Genomic DNA, 21,779 nt, shown 5'->3' with positions numbered 1-21,779 from the left:
TTTATCCAGGAGCTCAATCCTTTTGTATAGAAAGAATGGCATCGTGGCATTTTCTCCTTTTTCCCTGTTTGTGACCTGGCAGCAGAGGGGACTGGAGTTCTCTTTATCTGCAGAGACCTGTTTATCCTTGACTACCAGCGGTTGATGCAGATTTTGATGCTAGAACTGACTGTTGATGGGTGATATGCACTTGCAGCTTCTCAAACCACTCCAGATAAGGTGCTTTCAAAGCCTGGCAGTGGTAGTGCATGCCTTTAATTCCACCACTCTGTAGGCAGAAGCAAGCAGATCTCTGAGTTCGAGGCCAGCCTGGTCTGCAGAGTTTCAGGACTGCCAAGGCTACACAGAGAAACCTTGTCTAAAAAAAAAAAAAAAAAAAAAAAAGACACTTTTAAAAGACCTTTGTATCAAAATGGGAAGGGAAATCGAAAGGGAAATTTGAAATAAGTTTATATTTTAATTTTTTCCACTAATAAACTTACTGGCCCTTTAATAATTTATATTTGAATTAAGATTTTTTTTTTTAAATTTAAAAATCTGTACAGTTAGTAAGAGTTTGAGAGCAGGGGGGTATGGCCAGAAGGAGAGTACTTTCGTAGTATGCTCAAGGCCAGGGCCTTGATCCTTAACACTACAAAAGAAAAAGGAAAAAAAAAAATAGTAGAAGTTTGTCTTGTGGGAAAAGTTTGTAAAGAGCTCTTCCCTTCATTTTTTTTTTTCCTCCCTGATGGACAGCATCACAAATCACACATTCCTGGGACGTTGTAATCACACTGGTGGATGTGAACCCTTCTGTCTCACTTCCTGCTCCATAACTGCACATACCATGCCCAGCATATTTTCCTGCCCAACCAGGAAGTGAGGGATGAATTTCCTGTTAACTCAGCTTGGCTCTGAGAAACCATCCAAGGGCTGCATCAGTTTGCTGCTCTCATTTCCTCGAGTCCTTTGCATTCCTGAAGCTTAAAGGTAGTTTCTAGGCCTGGGCTGTATAATGACTTGTTTCAACAGGCTTCTCAGAAATAGATTTGGTGTGGCATTTTTAGCTCTTCATTCGAGAGCACTTCCTATTCTGTGGAAGTTGGAGGGCGATGGAAAGAACCCTGGCCTTTGCAGACTGATAGCAAGCCTGAGAATTAGAAACTGGGCTCCTGTCCAGTGACTGTGAGCCAACAATGAAGTCCCAGCTATCAGAAAACTGGATCCTGGCCTGGGAGTTGGGGGGGGGCGGCGGAGGGTGGTGATACACAGAATGGCTTTGTTTCTCAGGGAGTCTGTGGGCTTTCCAGGTCATCTGGGGACTTAAGGTGGAGGATGAAGGCCAGCCTCCTTGATGGAGCTGTGGCTTCTTCTTGTCCAGCCCACTCTTAAGTAACACGTGGTCTTTATTGCTAGCTCCTTCCACCAGGGTCCTAGAGAGCGTGGCTTTGAGCTTGCACTGTGGCGTGGAGGCATTGTGCACTAGCAGGCATGTGTGTCGAAATCTTCCATTTGCTTCCTATTATCTCTGTGGTCTTGAGCAAGTCTTTTGGCTTCTTTAAGCCTTATTTCCCATATAGGTAAAAACGTGAGGATGCAGCTGGGTGGCAGGGGCACACATTTTTAATTTTAGCACACGGGAGGCAGAGGCAGGCAGATCTCTGTCAATTCAAGGCTAGCCTGGTCTACAGAGCTAGTTCCAGGACAGCCAAGGCTACACAGAGAAACCCTGTCTCAAAAATAAACAAGAAAACACCAAACAAACAGAAACAAAAACTCTAAGAAACACATAAGGATGCTTTATCCAATTGTTGGAATTCAAAAAATGCAAGTGTAGGACACCCATTTCATTACACTAGAAAACCCTCTAGGGGTTTTAGAGTTTCCCACTCCCCCCTCTACTTCTCTTTCCTATCTTTTCTCTACCTCCTCTCCTGTGAGAGTCAGCAAGGCCAGACATAATTGGGGGGTGTGTGAACACACTGGGGCTCCTTCTCAGTGCTCCAGAGCCCCCATTCACACCCCACACCTGAAGTGGAAGGAGCTTCTCCCACAGAAAAATTTCCCGTTCACTGTGTTTTTCTGTCCACGTTCTGCTCTCTCACAAACATTGTATGGGTGACTGCTTCTTTTGCTGTGTTGAGGCACGGCCTTCACTCAGTCTATCTGATTGTGGTCACCTCGGTGCTGTCTCATCTTCCTTTATAACTCTATAAGACAATTTTTTTGTCTGTGAGTGTCAAGGTCTTGGAGGGTGATGGGCCCATTCTGTTCCATGGGGCAGTTTTCTTTCCTGTTCTGGTTATTGTGTCATAGTCCCTGGTTCCATGAAAGAATGAATGTTTCCACTCTATAAGTTCAGTGTGTATGTGAGGTGGCGGAGAAGGAGATGATAGATAGATAGATAGATAGATAGATAGATAGATAGATAGATAGACAGACAGATCAGTGGGGCAAGGGTCTAAGGCAAAGTAAGCTATGGTCAGGATTAGGAAGTAGCTTATCCTGCCATGTCCAAATGGGAAAGATCAGGGGAAATTAATGGACAATCCTTTTACATCACTTCTTCCTTATTCTAGCACATCAAGGCAGTTTACATGTAGTCGTGGGTCTTTGTTTCCCACTGGCAAAGGGTAAATGCATATGAGAAGAGTGAAGCCTTGTTGAGATGAACCTAGAGAGGACAGGGGTCAACAATCTATGGATCGTTGTCTATGTCCATATGTTGTCTATTGTCCCAAGTCTATGACAAGACAGAATGGTACAAACAGCAGGATGCGGAGTTTGAATGCACACTTTCATTTCTGAAGGGTTTCTAATCCTTCTGCCTTGGGGACTGCAGAGGATGATATCAAGGGAACTGAGAGAGCTTTTAAACATTAGGAAATAGAATGGAAGCAGAAAGTTACTCTGAATGGAGTAGCTATAAAAGCTAGGCATACGATCCAAGGTTAGGATCACCCAAGGAAGCAGAGTATGGAAAATGCACAAATTTGATTTTGAAGAATCTCATGGTGGGTAAGAACCTCCAGGAAGGTTTCAGAAGAAGAGTCAGAAGCTGGTGAAGACCACCCAACCATAGGAACAATATTGGTTCTTCAAAGTTCCCTTTGAACCCCACTCCCTGTACTAGAACAGTAATGTATGTATCCATCCTGTCAGCTCTGATGATGTTTAGTTATATACCCAGGTAAGTATATTCTGAGATTTTTTTTTTTTTGAGTCCTATACTTGAGTGTTAAAGTGTTGGTGGCAGTATATAGTCTTTTAAGAGGGCCTGCTTCAGCGGATAGCCATGAGTTTGAGGCCAGCCTGGTCTACAAATTAAGTCCAGGACAGCCAAGGCTACACAGAGAAACCCATCTCAAAAAAACAAAACAAGAGGGCCTGTTTCTTGTATCTGAAATGGACAGAGACTCCCCTGCAGAATATTACTTAGATAAAGGCTAGAAGGATCTAGCCAGTGCCCAAAGTCATAGCATTGACCTAGCTGTACTTGGCAAAAATTGAGGTTGGTTGAGACCTGTTTTTGTTTGTTGTTTTGGTTTTTTGATGTTGTTATTGCTTTTTGTTGTGGCTGACTTCATTTACAAGCAGAGAGTTAACCTACAGGTTCTATTATGATCACAATCAGCCCCAGCAATGACCATCCCTGCCTGGGAAAAACTGATGCGAAGAATAAGCAACGCAGCACAGCACCAAAAGCAACCAACCAACCCAAAACCCTGAGTTCCCACAATGCACTTGGACTCATGGGGTCTCCCTGTAGCCAGGCAGAAACAAAAGCACAGAACAGATTGGTTGGGGGGGGGGGCGGGTAATGGCCCTAACGTTTATTCTTACGTGGGGGAGTGATGGGAGAAAGAGGTGCAGAGAAACTGTCCCCTTTGCACACACAGTCCTGTCTACTGGAGAATGGATCATTATTCCTTGTGTTCATCAGTTGAAAAAGTCTGTCTCATCCTCCAGCCTACATTTCAACCCCCTCAGATCCACATCTCCCAGGAAGCCCTCTGCAGCAACTGTCCAACAAACCCTGACCAGAGAAGTCCTCACACTCCTTATATTATTAGCTTGATTGTGCTGTAGGAAGGAAGGAAGGGAGAGCACAAAGCAGGGGGTGACGTGAGGGCAAGGGCTCTGAGGTGCACAGCCTGGTGCAGGGTGTGTTGGGTGTGGTGTTCTCCAGGCATCCACATTCTCCCTCCTTCCCTTCTTCAGCTCCAAAGACACTAGACTCTGATGGGCCAGTCCCACCACCAGGCCCAGAGGTATCAAATCCAAGAACAGAACCTCAACAATATAGACACAAACACCGAACAGACTGGGGGTGGGGGTGGGGCGGGCTCCCAGGCAGATGATCCTTTGGTCAGGGTCATTTCTTAGCCCTCACTCTCTGTGGTATGGGTTATGCACAGTGGGGAAGCTGGGGGGGTCTCTGGAGCACCTCGGTGCTGGGAAAAAGTCCTCCAATCCCCAAGGCTGTAAGGAATATAGAGGCACCAGGGCTAGCTTATGGGCAGCAAGAGGATGTAGGAGAGTGGACGGCAGTTTCATAAAAGCAAAGTTCTAGCTGCCCCTAGTGCCTGTAAGGAGGACAAGGTAGTTGAGGGACCTTCAGGGTAGTGCAAGAGACAAAGGTATCCAGCCCTGAGCACTGTGTACTCGGCCGTGTCCTCTTCATTTTCTATCTAGGAGCCAGATTTGTGCTTCATCAGAGCTTCGAAGGAAGGTAAGAGAGGTGCTCCGAGGCCACTCCAGAGGCAGCCAGTTCTAGTAGGGTCCTCTGCAAAGTAGGCCCACTTTGTGGAGAAGGAGAATGTGCCCTGTCCTCCTCCCTGGCCCATCCCCACCACAGTGCGTGATCCTCAGACATGAGTCTGCATCCGCCGCTGCAGGGGTCGACTGGGGTCAGAGTTCTGGGAAGAGGACTGGGAGTGATGGGAAGAAGAGGCAGAAGCCTTGCTGGCCTTGTCAAATTGCACGTAGCCGTCCTGCTTGCCGCTGCTGCTGACGCTGCTGTCACACTGCGTGTCCAGGAAGGAGCTGCTGTCGCTAAGGGAGCCCCTCTGAAACTCCCGCTCACAAAGCTCGATGGAAGAGCTGCCCATGCCTAACACGAACCTCTGTCCATAGTCGTAGAGGCGGCCCTGCCCGCTCAAGGTGCTGTAGATGTTGGTGAAGGACATGCCTGTGGGTACGCGCTGTTTGCCTGTAGGACGCAGGTCTGGCTGGCAGCTGGACAGGGAGATGGTTGGAGTTGAGTGGTGCTCTTTGAAGGTGTTGACACTGTAGTAGCCGTTGGTGGGGTCCTGGGTAGGCAAGAAGAACAAGAGGCATGTCACCAGGGAGCCTTCACTGGCTGTGGCAGGAGGCTGGGCTGACCAGTCCTAATTTGTACAGGGGTGTCGGGTGGGGTCACGGAGGGAGGGAAGGAAGGCTTGGGGAGGAAGGGTACTGACCAGGATACAGGAAGGGTTAGCATGGCAGGGATGCTAGCAGAGCCTGGCAGGTGCTTGCTTGTCAGGAGGGAAGGTGATGGTGTTCCAGACCTGGTTTACATCAGGGCAATGCAAGATCATTTGAAAAACAGCTTTTCATTGGTTTTTTTTTTTTTTTTGTGTGTGTGTGTGTGTGTGTGTGTGTGTGTGTATTTGTCCAGAACATGAATACTGACTTTTAAAATCTATTTGCTACAAGACTGTGGGAGAGGAGAATTGTAGGAATGCAGATTTTACTTGGTTTCTCAGTGTTGAGGCATGGAGAACAGCTACTCTCCGCCTGTCCCCTCTTCTTAGACAGTGACACCTGTCCCCAGGCTGGCCTTGAGCTCTTCCACTCTGCTTGCTGTGGCTCTTTGTTTGGGTAAGGGATAGTTCAGCCCCTCTGTGGCTACTCTTACCTTCAGGTTCTGAAACTCTTTCTCCTCTTCTTTGAGGACCTCCAGCTGCTTCAGCACTGAGTCCTGCTGGAATTCACCCCGATCCATCTGCAACCCAAAAAAAATGGCTACTCAGTACATCGAAGGTGGGCTCAACTCCACCTCCTCCCAGAAGAAGATGAAGACATGAGCTCCAAGGATTGCCATGTGTGTCCCCTGCATGGCCTGGATTGCAGAAAGGCAGGCGAAAGGCTTGATACAACTCCAGATGTCAGCTGTGTTCTGGAAACCTCCATCCCAGGAGAGAGCCAGAAGGGGCGGGTACATGCAGCATTGGTATAACTGTGAGGCCATGTGCTCTTCCACTGGGCAGGGACATCTTCTCCAGACGTCTCATTTGAATATTTTGTTGAAAACTACTGGCCAGGCCCTGCACTAAGTGTCTTGTATGTGAATAGTAAGATTCAGTGAGCTCTAGCCCACCAGGGAGATATACCTGAGATTGGTAAGTACTGACTGAACAGTGACACCATTGTAGAGCAGGCTCCTTAGGGCAGTCCTTCAGCCAGGGCCAGGCTGTTGGGAGGAGTCCCAGTTGAGATGCTGGTAACATGGGTGCTCTGGTTTGATCTGAACTATATCACACAAAGGCCATGTGTTCAAGGCTTGGTACCCGCCCCCCCCAGGGAGTGAGGCCACTAGAGGTTGTGCCCTAGAAGAGGCCAGTGGAACCCTGCCCCCTCTTGTCTCTTTTTGCTTCCTGGACAGCATAAGGTAGACAGTTTCCTTTGCTGCATTCTGTTGCGGCAATGTTCTGCCTTGACTCGGGTCTGAAGGCCTCAGGACCTGAGTGAACATGAACTGAAACCAGGGTCCAAAAGAAACTGTTCTTCTTTTATTATTTTATTTTATTTTTAATTAATTAGTTAGTCTCTCTGTGTATGTGTGCGAGCACGTGCACTTATGTATATGCATATCACACTGTGTGTGGACACCAAATGACAATGTTTAGGAGTCGGTTCTCTTTCCCCTGTGGTTCTGGGGTTCAGACTCGGGTTGTCTGGCTTGAGCACCCCTGGCTCTTACCTTCTGAGTCATCTCCCCAGTGCTGGCTTTTGTTGTTGCTGCTTAGAGACAGAGCGACTCACATTGTAGCTCAAGCTGACTTATGGCAATCCTCCTGCTTCAGCTTCCAGAGTCTTGGGATTAAAGGTGTGAGCCACTATGCCTTTTTTTTCCTTCTTTTTATGTGTGTTGTATGTATAGCTCTGTGTGAGTAAGGTGTGTGTGTGTGTGTGTGTGTGTGTGTGTGTGTGTGTGTGTGTGTGCTTGTGCACATGTGTATGTGGGCCAGAGGTTGAAATTGGGCATCTTTTAAAATCATGCTCCATCTTATTTTTTGTGATAGGGCTTCTAACTGAGCCTAGAGCTCACCAGTTTAGCTAGCCTGGCTGGGCAGCGAGCCCACAGGATTGTCCCAGTCTCTACCTCAAGACTGGGGTTGCTGGTGCATGCTTTTTTCACATGAGTTCTGAGAGAGTTGAACCCAGGTCCTCACGTTTGTGTGTCAAAACACCATCTCAACTGGGCCATCCCCCACCCCCAATTCCAACTCTGATTTTCTTAGCATTTTGTCATAGCAACAGGAAACTGACTAATAACGTATGCCACACCCATTCCTCACAACAGTGACTCAAATGAGTCTTTCTTGGCAGGTGCCAAATAGCCTTAGGGGAAAGATCTTGCTCTCTTCAAATTCCCACCACACCTTGCTTTTAGAACCTTGCATATTGTGGTCACTGGCCAGAATGCATGTGGCTGCCAGGGTGAGTCCTTGGTGTCTGTGAGTGAGTGAGCGGCTGAGCTCTAAGTCTGAATAAGGATTAGGTGTAAGATCAGGACGGAGCTTCCACGGTGTACAGTGGGTATATGGATGACCGGGGACCACAGGGATGCTCCCATAGACGTAAGGTGCACCGCGCCTGCAGTGGCACTCTGGCTCAGGCTCTCACCCAGCACTTTGGGGCAGGATGTTTGTCTCTCTTGCATCTCAGTCTGGAAAGCCCAAAGAATAGGCCAGTGTGCTTTCATCCTGTTATTCCCTCACCAATTGCATTATTATTTTTTTCCCCCTTCACTTTTCGAGTAAATGTTCTGGTTCCACCTAGATTGCTGTTGTTCTTTCCCACCAGATATAATGTCTAAGGGCACTTCCTGTTGATGATGGAGTATTTCCCAGATCATAGGGTATACGATCTCCCGGTGTGCTGGAAGGGGACCAGCGACTATCTTCCCAAGGAAGAGACTAGCAAGTCCCTTCTGCCAAATTGCTCCCTCTGCTCGGCCCAAAATACACAGACATACCTGCTTCCTTCCTGAGGGCATGGCTTTGAGATAGAAGAAATGCTTCCTTGGGAGAGAACTAAAGAGCCCATTAAGGATGAGGGACAGACCTGATGAAGCCTGAGTAGCATTATTCCTTCTCAGGTATGGGGTGTGGCTTCCGTCCTGTGTGAAGGAATGCTTCATGTTGTCAGGTACCGTGTTAGGGCTCCCCCTGGACCCCTGCAGGGCGGGGGTGGGAATACATGACCTTTGCCCTTAAGAAGCTCTCAGGTACCTGAAGAGGCGTCCTTTTCCAGCAGTTGGCTGTCAGAGAGGCTCATGGGTAGTGCAGCAAAAAGTGCACAGCTCGACAGTGTGTGAGGAGGGGGCAGGCTGAGGAAAATCTCAGAGTGGATGGCATTTGAACCAATTCTTATTGCAGGACGTGAACTTCAGCAGACAGGTCAACAAGGAGAGGTGACGTGGGTCTTTGATGTAGAGAGGACTCTCGGACCTGGAATCACCAGCTCTTGGTGTGTCTGGAAAGCCAGATGTGTTTGGCTGGAATATGGAACTGGAAAGATCGGCAGGTCCCTTGCAGCAAAGGGCTTGATGACATGTAGGGCAGCTGGACATCATTCTGAAGATGTGGACGCCACTGTGGGACTTCAGTAGATTGTCACAGGACCAGACTTACATTTCCTAGCTTCTTTAGCTTGAGATAGAGTCTTATTAATTAGCTCAGGCGGGCCTCAAGGTCACAGAGATACTACTGTTTGTTTCTGCCTCCTGAGTGATGGGGTTATAGGCGTGGGCCACCAGATTTGTGTTTCAGAATGACACTTTTTGCAGGGCCACGGAGGATGATTGTGACAAATGGCCAAAGCCGAGTTCCTTTAGTGGGTTGCTGCAGTTGCCCAGGGGGCAATGACTAGGCCCAAACTAAGGAAGTGCGTATGGAGGAGAGGTAGGGCACACATTTCAGACGTATTTTTCAAGCAGAATTGACACACCTTGAAAATCCATTGACCAGAGAAAGTGTAGCAGAGAGAAAAGTCAGTTCCAGTCATCGAACAATTGTGAGCCTCCACCAGGGATGAATAAGGCAGCAGTTGCTCCCCATCTAGTGGGTGGATTTAGAGCAACACACCAGTTAGCCATCCTTGGGCTCTTGCAGGCGGCGGGTCTCTGCATTCCTGGATTCTGCACTGCAGATTCAGCCAACCATGGATCAAAAATGTTTAGGGAAAACTGCCTGTGCCGAATGTGCTTATTTTACTCACCGTTAATCCTTAAACAATATGGTATAGCAATTGTTTACACAGCATTTACATTATATTACATATTATAAGTAGAGATGATTTATGGATAGGAAAGGATGTGGGTAGCTTCTGTGTAAATGTTATATACCATTTAATACAAGAGACTCATAGATCCTCAGATTTGTGTATCTGGGAATTAGGGGACCAAACTCCACACAGATGTCAAGGGAAAACTCTACTGAACGCCATGTGTACTCAGGTTGTTACCCCTGTAATTCTGATGATGACCCTGCATATCCATTTCATAGACAAGGTCACTGGGGCTCAGAGAAGCTCATGTCCTTTATTTCTTGCCCTCTTGTCACTGTTCCTAGACATTACCACCACGATATAGTGTGCTGTACAGAGTTTCTGGTACTGTTGACTAGCCTTCTGCCTGTACAGTGAGGACCACTCTGGTCCTTGAAGGGAGGATCAGGAAGAGGAGGAGCCGGCTTGGTGCTGTTGGAAAAGTTTTGCATTTGCTTCCGGTGGACATCCATCTCCCAAGAAGAAACTGGTGCTTCTGGCACACTTGTGTGTGTGTGTGTGTGTGTGTGTGTGTGTGTGTGTAGGGGGAAGAGGAAAAAAAAACACATCAAGTATCTATAATACCCCCCTCCTGTGTGTAAGATTGTATGTAGCTGCACATATAAATTTAAGCACAGATGCTTTCCCTACTCAGTGGTCAGGATCCAGGTCAGGAATTGCGTCATAGATGTCTTTGGATCTCCCACATCACTTCACAGATGCACAAATTGGCTCACTGGCTGAGTACATGACTGGCTCACTTCAGGGGCAGAGGGGTCTGCCTGGATGTGCTGCCTCTCCGCAGTATGGAGAGCATCAGGAAGTCTCTGTTGTCAGGATGGGGTGGGGCACAGGGAGCAGCCTTACCATCAGCTGCTTGATGGTGGTGTGATCTTCAGCCTCCCGGCCAGAAGCTGGTTCCTTGTGAACAATCTCCACTCGGATATCATTTTTGGCTGATACAACACCTTTGAGATCTGGACATAAGATAGGAAAGTGTAGACAAAAACAAAAAACAAAAACAAACAAACAAAAAACCCAACCAAAAAAACAAAACACCCCACTCAGTTCTCATCTTAAGGAAAGAGATGTCAACTGCCCCACAGCCCCCTGCTGCCACCCTTTTCCCCACCCCACTTCAGGATTTAACCTCCCCTCAGACTCTGACTTTTCAGTTCTGTCAGTCCCATCTCGCCTGGCCCCCCCTCCCCCAACAACCTATAGAACCTCTGTAGAGGTCTACTGATGGCTGGTTGGGCCTCAAAGGCTGGCCATGCTGGCTGCCCAGCTACCTCGGTATCTCTTGTGGTTGGAGAGGGCCTTCTCATCCATCCCTCTGCCTCATCTAGCCAGGCTCTGTCACCCTGAGTCCCCACTCCCTTTGACAAGTCCTCTCTGTCCATCTCTACTTGGGACATCTCTGCTTATAGGACCTCAAACTTTAATGTTAAAAAGACATTAAAACCTCTTAGCCAACCCGAAGCACACAGAGGTGTGCTACAGGAGCAGCCTGTTTGACAAATCTTGCTGAAATATGCTCTCCTATCATGTTCATGAGGAGGCAGCAAAGGAAGTTGCAAGGCCATCTCGTTGGGTAGTCACAACATGCTAAGGTTGCTCAGCTGGGAGTGGAGAGCATGTGAGTCAGTGGCTTCCTTCCAGCAAGTGAAGGATGCTAGGTGGTCACAACTTGTCCTGGTGACTCTGCATTCTGATCCCAGAAGCTCAGAGCTGGTTGAGGTCGTAAGTCATGCCATCTAACCCTCTCATATCACAAATGAAGAAGCTGAGGCCTTAAATACGTGCGACTTGCCCAGGGTCACAGAGTAGAAGATTGCACTTCTGTCTTCAACTTATCTCTGCCCGCGTACCTTTCTTTCCCTTACTCCTGTCAATCACATATAACTCCAGAACTGAGCCCAGTCCAGAAGCCCCATGTACATATAACCCTTTAAGAGTGTACTGGGACTAGAACTGTATTACCAAAATCGAAAGTTCTTTAAAAGTCCATCCAGGGCAACCCGTCACATGCTTTGGTACCCTGCGTGGGTGACTTGCTTTTCAGGTTAAGCTAGCAGACTTTGCAGAGCAAAGAGCATCAAATTACCCTGTTCCCTCTGAGGTTTTCTATATACACCAAATAACAGTGCTATGTGTCCCACCCAAAACACTAGTGGCCTGTCCTGCTAGATGGAGGCCGGTTGAGTTCGGTTCAGCCTCAGTAGAGTTCCCACTTGCTGCCAAGACACCCTCCAGGTGCATAACAATAAATGCATCACACCCATCCCTGCCCCAGGAGCTCATAACACTGTTATGGCCCCTGTTCAGTATACTCCTGCTTACTTGCTCTCCTGGGCAGTCTAAGCCTGGCCTTTTTCTCTGTCCCCCTCCCTGAGATCCCGGGTCTCCCTCCCGTACTTCTCTGGGAACGGGCACAGCAGAAGGCCACAATGGTTGCCATTAGGACGAGGAAGGCCACACCAGCTCCTACGGCCACCCCAATGATGACGGCCATTGGCACAGACTCTGCAGGAAAGAAAAAGAAAAGGCTGATAAGAGAGAAAAAGAAAACTACTGTCCTGCTAGGACGCCCCCACCCCCACCCAGTCCCCCAGGTTCATCCCTTGCCAAACTGGGGCCAGACCACTGCCATGTGGGCCCCTCTTGGGAATGCCTTGGTGGGGCCTGGGCAGCACAGACAGTCCAATAGGAGGAGTCAGCCCTGGAGAGGAATGTTGAGATTGGATAGAGGACACAGGGTAGGTCAAGAGGAGGGAGGAGCCAGGGGAAGGAGTAGATGCTAGAACAGGTGGAAAGCCAGGGGAGAGGAAAACTGGAGATGCTGGGCGAGGCTAGGCTAATTTAGCTCTCTTGAGTATTACAGAAGCGATCTACTATGGGTGCAGTGGCTAGTGAGTCATATGCCCATGACTTTTCTTTGAAAAAACAAATGGTGATGGTTCCTGCCCTTGTTTGTCTAGTTCCTTCCTTCCTCCTGTTTCTGTGGTACAGGGAGGGTACACACAGACAACCAGCTCTCAGAGGTTTCAGGTCTGAGGCAACTTCCCCCTGCGCCCTGCTGGGAGCTCCCACAGTGCTCAGGAGGACAGCTCTTTCTTTTTCCTTGCCCTCCACACCCCATTCCTCTTTCAAGGCCAGCTCTTCATCATCCACCACCTGCTCCAGCCCCAAGGGGCCCAGAACTCCTCAGCCTTGCTCATTCTCCAGTCTGTCTCTGATCCTTGCCAAATGGGCAGGAATGCTAGGTGATGACTGTTTTCCCAAAAGGCCCTGCCCCTCCTATGGATGCATATGGGCCCTGAGCACACGACTCTAGGTCCTGAGTACTCTATCTGGAACAGCTCTGGGAAATTCTGAGGCCAGGTGTGATTGCATTATAACAAACTCAAGCCTCTCCTTTGGTAAAGACACTGGACACCCAGAGAAGTGCAGTGACTTATTTCAAGGGTGGGTGTGGCTACTGTGTGTGAACGAGGTCAATCCAGGGCTCCTCATCCTCTTCCCAGCCCTGAACTGTGTTACATGGCATCTTCCAGGCTGCCATTGTGTCCCTTGCTTCATCGCAAACTTCTGAGCATCTTGTCTGTCCGATGGAGTAGTGTGGCTTTAAATGTTGTTATGCGCTTTAAGTGAAAGAATGTGGGGGAAGGTCTTGGAGCAGAGTTGGGGATCCAGCCCCTTTTAAGTATGTGTTCTAGTTACTGTGTGTTGGGGGAGGTCAGTAGCTGAGACAGTTCCTCTGAGAGCCTGAGCCCTGTCCCAACTCACAGTCATCGGGGCAGCTTGGATGACCTGCAGAAGGCCAGGTGTCTGTTCTGGAGCTGTGGTTGGAGCATTGCTGTTTTTTTGTTTGTTTGTTTTTGTTTGTTGTTTGTTTTTTGCTGTTTTCGGAATGAAACTCAGGGTTTCATGCATACTAAGTGAGTGCTCTGTCCCCCTGCCCCCCTGTTTACTGAAGAGAAAGAAACACTGAAATTCCCAAGCTGCTGCTATGAAGCTGGGGGGAGGGGCACCTACTAGACGGGATCTAGTGTAGTGTCGCACCACTGCAAGATTCACACATGAATGCTTTTGTTACCTACCTATTCGTGGCCAGGAGGTGACCAAGAGGAGATAAAAAAAATTGGCAAATCCCAAGGACTGAGAGGGGAACTGTGAGGGGTTGTGCTCAGAAATCATGACTGAGAAAAGAAATGTGCTCTCAGCTGAGCTGGTTAAACCTCATTAGTACCGTGGTTTGTAGTCCCTTGGTTTGTGTTTGGTCCAACGCTCTTGGGATTCCTAAGAAGTTTCCTAGGGAAAACCCAGGGTTATCACAGCTCATGTCAGAGCCAAGCCATACTCTCTTAACATTCCTGGGTTTTAACCTTTCATCCATAACTCAGAGAGCCTAGGCAGCAGAACTCTGGTCACTGCTGTCTTGTGTCCTCAAAATTTCACATTTTCTTGCCCTGTTAACAGCAGGGGCTGGGTGCATCTTGGGTTGGCAGTGGCAGAGGAGAGGGGCTCTGTGGAAGCAGGTGACTCCAGGTGGCATCCCTTACCAGGTCCCAATATGTCTCTTCCTTTCCTGGCCTCTCGAAATCTGCCTTCGGTCACCTTTTCCGGCTACTCCTTTCTGGGCAGAGCATTTGTTTATGGAGAACTCAGGAGGGGTTGCCTTTCTTAGTCTCCTCTCCATTCAAGGAAGGGGACTGGGCATGGGTGTGTGTGGGGGGGGTGTGTGTCTTAGCCACCAAAGGAAGGAAGGAGTGTGAAATAGAGACAGGAACAAGCCAGTGCCTCCACAGGCCTTCAAGAGATCAGACGATGCAGGTGGCAGAAACTTGCATACTGCCTCTGGATGGGGCACCGTTGTGATCTAGCCTGGTGTCCTGAGAAGGGCATACGTGTACAGGGAGCACGGGCTGTCGGCTCCACATGTAGCTCCTTAAAGGAGCAAAAGAAGCCAGGCAACCAGTGTGGGCAGAGAACTGAGGCCTTGGCCAGCCCTGCAGAGTAGTAGGATTCTGCTATTCTCTGGTGTCCTGCCTGGGAGTGAGATTCAAGGGGGACAGTTGTCTAGATGGAACAAATCAACCCATAGAGGGAGCTTGATGACCATTTTGCTATGGAAGCCCTGGAGGGGCAGTGTCCAGCAGCCTTGGCTTGATGATGAGATGATGCTTCCATGGGAGGGGTTTGGGGGGGGGAGGGATACAGGGAGCAGCGAAGGAGGAGGCAAGGCAGCAAGCATGCATGGAACAGGCCCCAGACCCCTGGGGAGCAATGTTGAGCTGGCAGAGTTGGGGGAGGGCCTGGAAGTAGAGGGAGGCCAGGGCAGGGATGGGAGCTAGGGCTTCGGAGGACAAAGGGTGGTGGGCGGGGTGGGGGGTGGGAGGGTGGGGGGGAGCAAGAGCTGTGTCCTGGGGAGGAAGGAGCCCTGGGCTGTGGTATCAGGCAGGTGTCTGGGGTCCCTGGACACCAGTGGCTGGGAGCCCCTCCCCCACTGCTCTGACTGCACTAAGCCCTTGATGTGGGGAGGAAGAGAATTTAGCAGCCTCCCTGGCCCCTTTTGAGCCCCTCCCCTACTAGCCGAGTCCCTCCCTCCAACCCCGGGGGAAGTTCTCAGCGGCTCCTTCCGTACCTGCTTCCAGCCCGGCTCCCGACTTCATTTCCGAACCTGTTTGGAAATAAAGCAAGCGTCCACAGCCAGGGCCTGGCTGGCCAGGGTGGGGCGAGACAGGGGATTGGTCCCCTGGAAGGGTGAAGGGGAATTCCCTTCTATGTCATGTCTTTGGGACTGTTCCATAGATCCAGGTTCCTACAACTGAACTTGAGTTCATTCAGCCTGACATGGCCCTCCGGAGCAGGGGGAGGGACAGAGAGAAAAGTCAAACCTGGAGGGGAGGTTTTGGAGGTGGGTGGGACTACTAGAGGAGGGCACAGGGGAAGACGAAGAGGGTAGGCAACAGGGGACCAGGGATGTTTGGATGATGGGTGGATGGTATTATGCAAATTATATGCAAAGCGTTATGCAAAGTAGCACCTATTAGGAAGACGTTTGGAGACACTTTTGATCTGCTGGTATGATCACGGCCACCTCATGGTTTACTGAGGCTTTGTGGTCTGTCTGGGACCTCTTGCTGAGCTTCCAACCTCTGATCCAGAGGCCCAGGCCTGCTGAACACCACCCCTGAACCCCATGGTGTGGCACTGCCTAAGCAGAGGGAAGTCCTGCAGCCTATTCCAGGACCTGAGTGAAAGTCTCTGGGCCCGCTCTCATCTCTCTGTTTGGTAGTCAGCTGGAAAACTTTACATGGAGACTGGAGTTCTGCTGTTTGTTCTGAGGCCAGGGCTTGCTCTGTTGCCCAGGTTGGTCTTGAATGTGTAGGCTGAAGTGGTCCTGCTACCTCAGCCTACTACATACCTGAGAGTTCAGGCGCTCACTACTACGTCTAGCATGAGACCAAGTTCTTAGCATCTGATCAGGAGCTAGGGCAGTGGGCATATGGGGTCACAGTGATGGATCACACTGAGGTGAGCTTCCTTCCTCTTTCCTCCTCTCTCTCAAAATCCAGCTGCTCTGTGCTCCAGAACTGGCCAGTCTCCTCTAGCATATAGTGGTCCAGGTGTGTCCTGGGGCTTGCAGGTGGTCTGAGCCCAGCCCTCACCCCCTCACATGGGCAGGGCTGCCCTTCAGCTTTAGCTTTGGCCCATCCTTGGGACTCCTGTTGTTCTATCAGGTTTGGGCCAGGCTCCTCAGCGTGTCTAAGCACAACCTAGCACTTGGGCATCAGATCGGAGCCCTCAGGGGAAGGTGGAACGTGTGGAAGCCAGGGCCTTCGGATGCCATTGAGTGCTTATCACTGCCATCAGCCTAGGTCACTTGTGGTCACCCTGAACAGCCTCAGAGGCCACAACGCAGTCTTGGCTCCCTTGGTGGTGCCAATGCTCCTTGGTGCAGGGGTTGGCTATGTGAGGCTGTGTGGCAGTGAGGAAGAACACTGTGCCCCATCCTTGGATCTGGCCAGCATTCCCTGGTCCCTTGGGCACCCTGACAGTTCTCACCTTGTTCCTTGAGTCGGATGATCTCTGTGTCAGAGCCGAAGCTGTTCCAGGCTGTACAGTTGTAGATGGTTTGGAAGTCGGCACGCACAATGTTGCTAATGGTCAGTGTGGAGATGACGCCCTCCTCGGTGCTCACGGTCTCTACTGTGTAGCGCCCTGATGTCCCTGATTCCAGCACATTCTCCTTCCAGGACCAGGCCTGCCAGATTGTGCAGGGATATGAGAGTCCATACCAGGACCGTGGCGGCACCCCTCCAAGATGTTGACATAGCTAGGCTCATGTTCACAGTCATTACCACATACCCCACCAATACAAATACATGAACTTTCAGACATATGCCACACACTACAAAAACACATGTCACAAATATAAACAACCCACATGAACACATTATCATACAGGAACACATATGACCAACATGTGTACATAGTGATATGTGTACACGCATATACCCCACACTAAAAACACACCCGTGCCTTCATATCATAAAACATACAGACATGTGCAAACACAGTATGTATACACACTATACCACAAACTATAAAAATAAACACACATGTGCAACACATTACACACAAATATGTATACAAGCACACATACCACAAACACATTTGTACATGTGCTCATAACACAATCCATGTGTTCGGAGGTATTCATATACCACGTCACATAGCAGTGCACATGTGTGTCTGCACCATGGTACACATAAATATATATCACAACATATAAATGTGTGCCACACGATACATGCACATCACAGCATATAAACATATGCCACGCCACATGTGCACATCACACCATATGACATACCACATAGTACAAACATACCTTATACCTACATCACAAACTACATACAACACATCCATAGACCTCAGATACATATAATTACACACGCTATGACACCCAATAGCACATCAGATGCTGAATTCCACCACCATGCACACATAACTATACCACAACACGATGTGCACTCATGTCACACACACCAAGAACACATTATCAGTGCAGATGCACATATACCCTAACACACACACACACTATTATATGTGGGCATCATACAAACCACATGCACACGTGCATACCACACAGACACAATGCATGTACATATGCTCTACTGACCATGGACATGCATACCCATACAGGTTGGGGACAGTTTAGAGGATGTTTCCTTCTCTGAAGGGTACCCTATGTAGTTCTGCATTAGGAACATTTTCTAGGCCAAGAAGGAGCTTTTATGGCAGCAGTGTAGCCCTCCCCATAGCCACCTATCTGAGCTTCTTTGCCAGTGCTCCCCGGTGCTGAGCCTTGGAGCGATGGAAGACTTTAACAATTTAACAGGTTGTCACCAGACTGCTCTTCAACTCTGAATGTAACAGAAGATGACCTTGACCTGCTTATCCACCTCTTTTCACCTCCCACTGTTGGGGTTATGACGTGGCCCATCACGTCTAGTCTGGGGACTTGGTTTTCTACAGAATATGTTTGAAATTGTGTGCTCCATCATCTCCATCACTCTTTGTTTACAGGGGTGACTTTGCATGAACTTTATCATGTCAACCATGCCTACACCCTTGTGCGATGCTAGGAAACATGGCTTCCCTCACTCTGGACCAGATCCTTCCTGGCTGTGGGGCTGTTAATGGCATCCTTGGCTCTACTCACTAAGGCCCGTTAGCACCCTTCACCATTGTGACAACCACAAAGGTCTCCAGACACTGCCAGGTGCCGTTAGGGGACCTAGTGAGAACCACTAGTCTAGAAATAAATATCTATAAAGAAAAAGATGGTATAAAATGCTCAAGGGTGATTGAAGGGGATCTTTTACAATGGCCATGAGTCATATTTATAATTTAAAAATTAAAGAGTGAACGAGGAGGCACAGGTTAATAGTTGCTATGTGCAGTTATTTGGAACTTTGTGTGAATCTTTCAGACACCAAATGAAACAGATGCCTGAGACAACATTTAACAGCACTAATCCTCTAGCCATGTCTTAGTGTACCAGGCAGTGTCTCTAGCACACATGCAGTCTTATCTGAGCAGTACCCATCTCAGTCACAGCCTTCTAGCACTGTTTCACTTCAGAGCTGGCCTCTGGGCCGTCTTCTAGTAAGACCATCTATGGTGGTTTGAATGAGAATAGCTCCCCTAGGTGCATATGCTTGAATGTCCTGCATTGGTGGAACTGTTTGGCAAGGATTAGAAAGTATGGCCTTCTTGGAGTAGGTGGGTCACCGAGGGTGGTGATGGGGTGGGCTTTGAGGTTTCAAAACGACTATCACCATTCCCAGTGTGCTCTCTGTCTCCTATTTGCATGTCAAGATGTGAGCCCTCAGCTGTTCCTGCTACTATGCCCTTGGTCTGCTATTAGGCACTCTAACTCTTTGAACTGGAAGCCCAATTAAATGTTTTCTTTTGTAAGTTACTTTGGTCTTGGTGCTTTGTTACAGTGATACAAAGTAACTAAGACACCATCACAGGGCCCAGCGATTACTAAAAGAACAGTTTCCCTCAGAAGCTCCACAAAACTCGCCCTTTTTCTTTGTCTTCATACTGGAGCAGTGACTCGTTTCGGGTTGATTGGGGGTGGGGGTGGGGCTCGTGTGTTGATGGCTTAGTGGGTAAGGCATTTGCCACATGAGCCTGATGACCTGAGTTGCATCTGATCTCCACTCGTGTACTATGACATTCACTCCGCCTCCACATGCTACTCACACAATAATAATAAATTAAAAAAAAAATTAAGTCTCAATAGCAGCACTCAGGAGGCAGAGGCAGGTGGATCTCTGTGAGTTCGAGGCCAGCCTAGTCTACAAAGTGAGTCCAGGACAGCCAAGGCTACACAGAGAAACCCTGTCTCAAAAAAAAAAGTCTCCCTTAAAAGAAAATGCAAGCACCATAGTGTAATGAGGGTGAACTGGGGGTAAGGTATGCCTGTTCTACCCTAGAGGCTGAGAGATTGGAGGAAGAAAGGCTAATACAGTGATCATTTTAGAGCTGGAAGGCACAGAGTACCTCTTGGGCATCAGGAGGAGGAGAGCCTTCCCCTCTGCATGAAGGATGCCTATTCAGTCCAAATCATTAATGCTGGGCCTTGGAGGTACGTTCACCCCTAAGCTCGCCTGTTCTGAGACAGGAGGCTGCCTCCTCCTATTTCATCTTCAGAGTATATTCTCAGGACACAGATAGTTATCTTTTCCCACCATGGAGGAAAAGAAAGCTCCAGGGTTTGTACTAGCTTTCGGGGTGCTCAGGTGTTAGAAGAGGTGACCCCTGGATGCCGGGTGCATACCCTCACCACCTTCCCTCCCTGGAGCACTCACAATGCGGTCAGGCGGTGGGGTGCTCCGGATGAAGCACTTGATCTGGCCTTTCTCGCCATGAAGGGCATGCTGCGTCTGTGTGCTGGAGATGATAGGTGGTCCTGTCAAGAAGATGACATCATGTTAGGATGCAGGAAGGGCACAGCCTCAGCTGCCACCCTCTTTGGTGGGTATCAGAAGTATATTCACCAATCCAAGCACTCGGCAAACATTTACAGAAGGCTCGTGTGTGCGTGCAAGGCAGAGTGCGAGATAAGGGACCTGAAGGTAAATTAGGCATTCAGTCATAAACCTCTCCAGGGATCATGAGTGAATGCTTCCAAGACAAAATTCCCAGAAGACATAAATAACTAATAAAAGGTGGTGAGAAGCGGTGCAGATAGAGTACTAACAGGCTTCAGAGGAGAGAGAATAACTCTATCTGCAGATGGGGAATGCTTTGCAAAGGAGGCGGTCAGCTTGGGAAGGCAAGCACCAGCATCAGAGAAGACTGCAAGGAAGAACAGAAGGAATGCCACCCAGCTTTCCTGTTGTTGGAATCCAAGCGATTTCTGAGTTGTCCAGCAGAGGGCACACTTGCCTAAGAAACCGGTGTCTCTGCCGGTCCAAGAAGGAAAAAGTAGTGCTGTTCCTTCACCAAGGGCGGGAATTACCCTGCAAAGGGTAAGTGTGCTAGCCTTAATCCTATACAGGCCTCAGAAGATCTTGTAGTTTATTATCTTGTTTTTCTGCATTTACATACTCAGTCATGCTAGGCAAAAGCACAGCTCCAAACCTGACCCAGTATTATTCCATACTGTGTGTGTGTGTGTGTGTGTGTATGAGAGAGAGAGAGAGACAGAGAGAGAGAGACAGACAGACAGAGACAGAGAGACAAAGAGACACAGAGACAGAGACACAGACACAGAGAGACAGAGACAGACAGACAGAGACAGAGAGAGCAACAGAGAAACAGAGAGAGAGAGAGACAGAGACAGAGACAGAGAGAGTGACAGAGAGACAGAGACAGAGAGAGAGAGAGAGAGAGAGAGAGAGAGAGACAGACAGACAGACAGACAGACAGACAGACAGACAGACAGACAGACAGATCCGTCAGCTTCTGAGGGCCAGTCTCATCACATTGAGCACCCCAAGAGACGCCATGGGGAGTGAAGTCTGTTTAATTGACACTTCCACTTCAATGCCCCTAACTTGGGCTGGGCCAGGCTGGTTGAATGCTGAGGGCGGGGATGAAACCTTCTTGCATGTCCCCGATCCCTAGGATGATGGTTGGGATTTAGACCTCAGAACAGAGGAAAGATGGCTAAGAAGGAGAGATCCTGAGAACAGGCAAAATTATGCTGGGAATAAAACAAAAATTGCTGCAAACATAATTGCTGTTTATTAACCACCTTAATTAAAACAGATTTGCATTTTCCATGAGTAGTTCTCAGCCAAGGGGAAAACAGGTATTGGGAGAGATGGCTTCTGAGTTCAGAATGGATATAGCTGGGCTGAATCTTGCTTTCCTCCTTAGAGTTCCTCACCTCCCAGAAGCCTTTGGCCCCAAGCCACAGCAGCTCTACATCCTATGGAAGCAGGATGATGCTTTGCAGCTGGGCTGAGAAGTGATGATACCATAAAAATCTTTTCCTTTCATTTCCCAGGAACTAGGAATCCCCCAAGGGGTTCACAGGGCTCTAAAAGCTGTCAACAAATACATATGCGTTTATGGGCTTCTTGAAAGAAAATAAAAAAACTAAAGTAAAGGAAATCAGGCCCAGAGAAGCAGCAGGTAATTGGCATCCCATTGCCCCTTTCTTTCTGGTACCTGCTTTGTATCAGCTCAGGTTATAGCCGTGCCAATTCATTTCCCAAGGCCGCTGGACT

The 21,779-nt window shown here is 48.8% G+C and overlaps 1 protein-coding gene across 1 annotated transcript in view; it reads right to left on the bottom strand.

The window, feature by feature from the left end:
• Positions 1–4,651: 4,651 nt before the first annotated feature.
• The window catches only part of Kirrel3 (kirre like nephrin family adhesion molecule 3), a 555,811-nt gene continuing 538,683 nt past the window's right edge, over positions 4,652–21,779 (bottom strand). Inside the window, exons 11-17 of the mRNA XM_051156140.1 lie at positions 19,911–20,011; positions 16,588–16,786; positions 15,164–15,199; positions 11,935–12,042; positions 10,384–10,493; positions 5,882–5,968; positions 4,652–5,291 (exon numbers count right to left, since the gene is read on the bottom strand). Coding sequence (XP_051012097.1) covers positions 4,848–5,291; positions 5,882–5,968; positions 10,384–10,493; positions 11,935–12,042; positions 15,164–15,199; positions 16,588–16,786; positions 19,911–20,011 — 1,085 coding nt within the window. The 3' untranslated portion in view covers positions 4,652–4,847. The remainder of the gene's footprint in view (positions 5,292–5,881; positions 5,969–10,383; positions 10,494–11,934; positions 12,043–15,163; positions 15,200–16,587; positions 16,787–19,910; positions 20,012–21,779) is intronic.

This window comes from Acomys russatus, chromosome 14, assembly GCF_903995435.1.
Source record: "Acomys russatus chromosome 14, mAcoRus1.1, whole genome shotgun sequence".
NCBI classification, from domain to species: Eukaryota; Metazoa; Chordata; class Mammalia; order Rodentia; family Muridae; genus Acomys; species Acomys russatus.
This window is presented reverse-complemented; position numbering and strand designations above follow the sequence as displayed.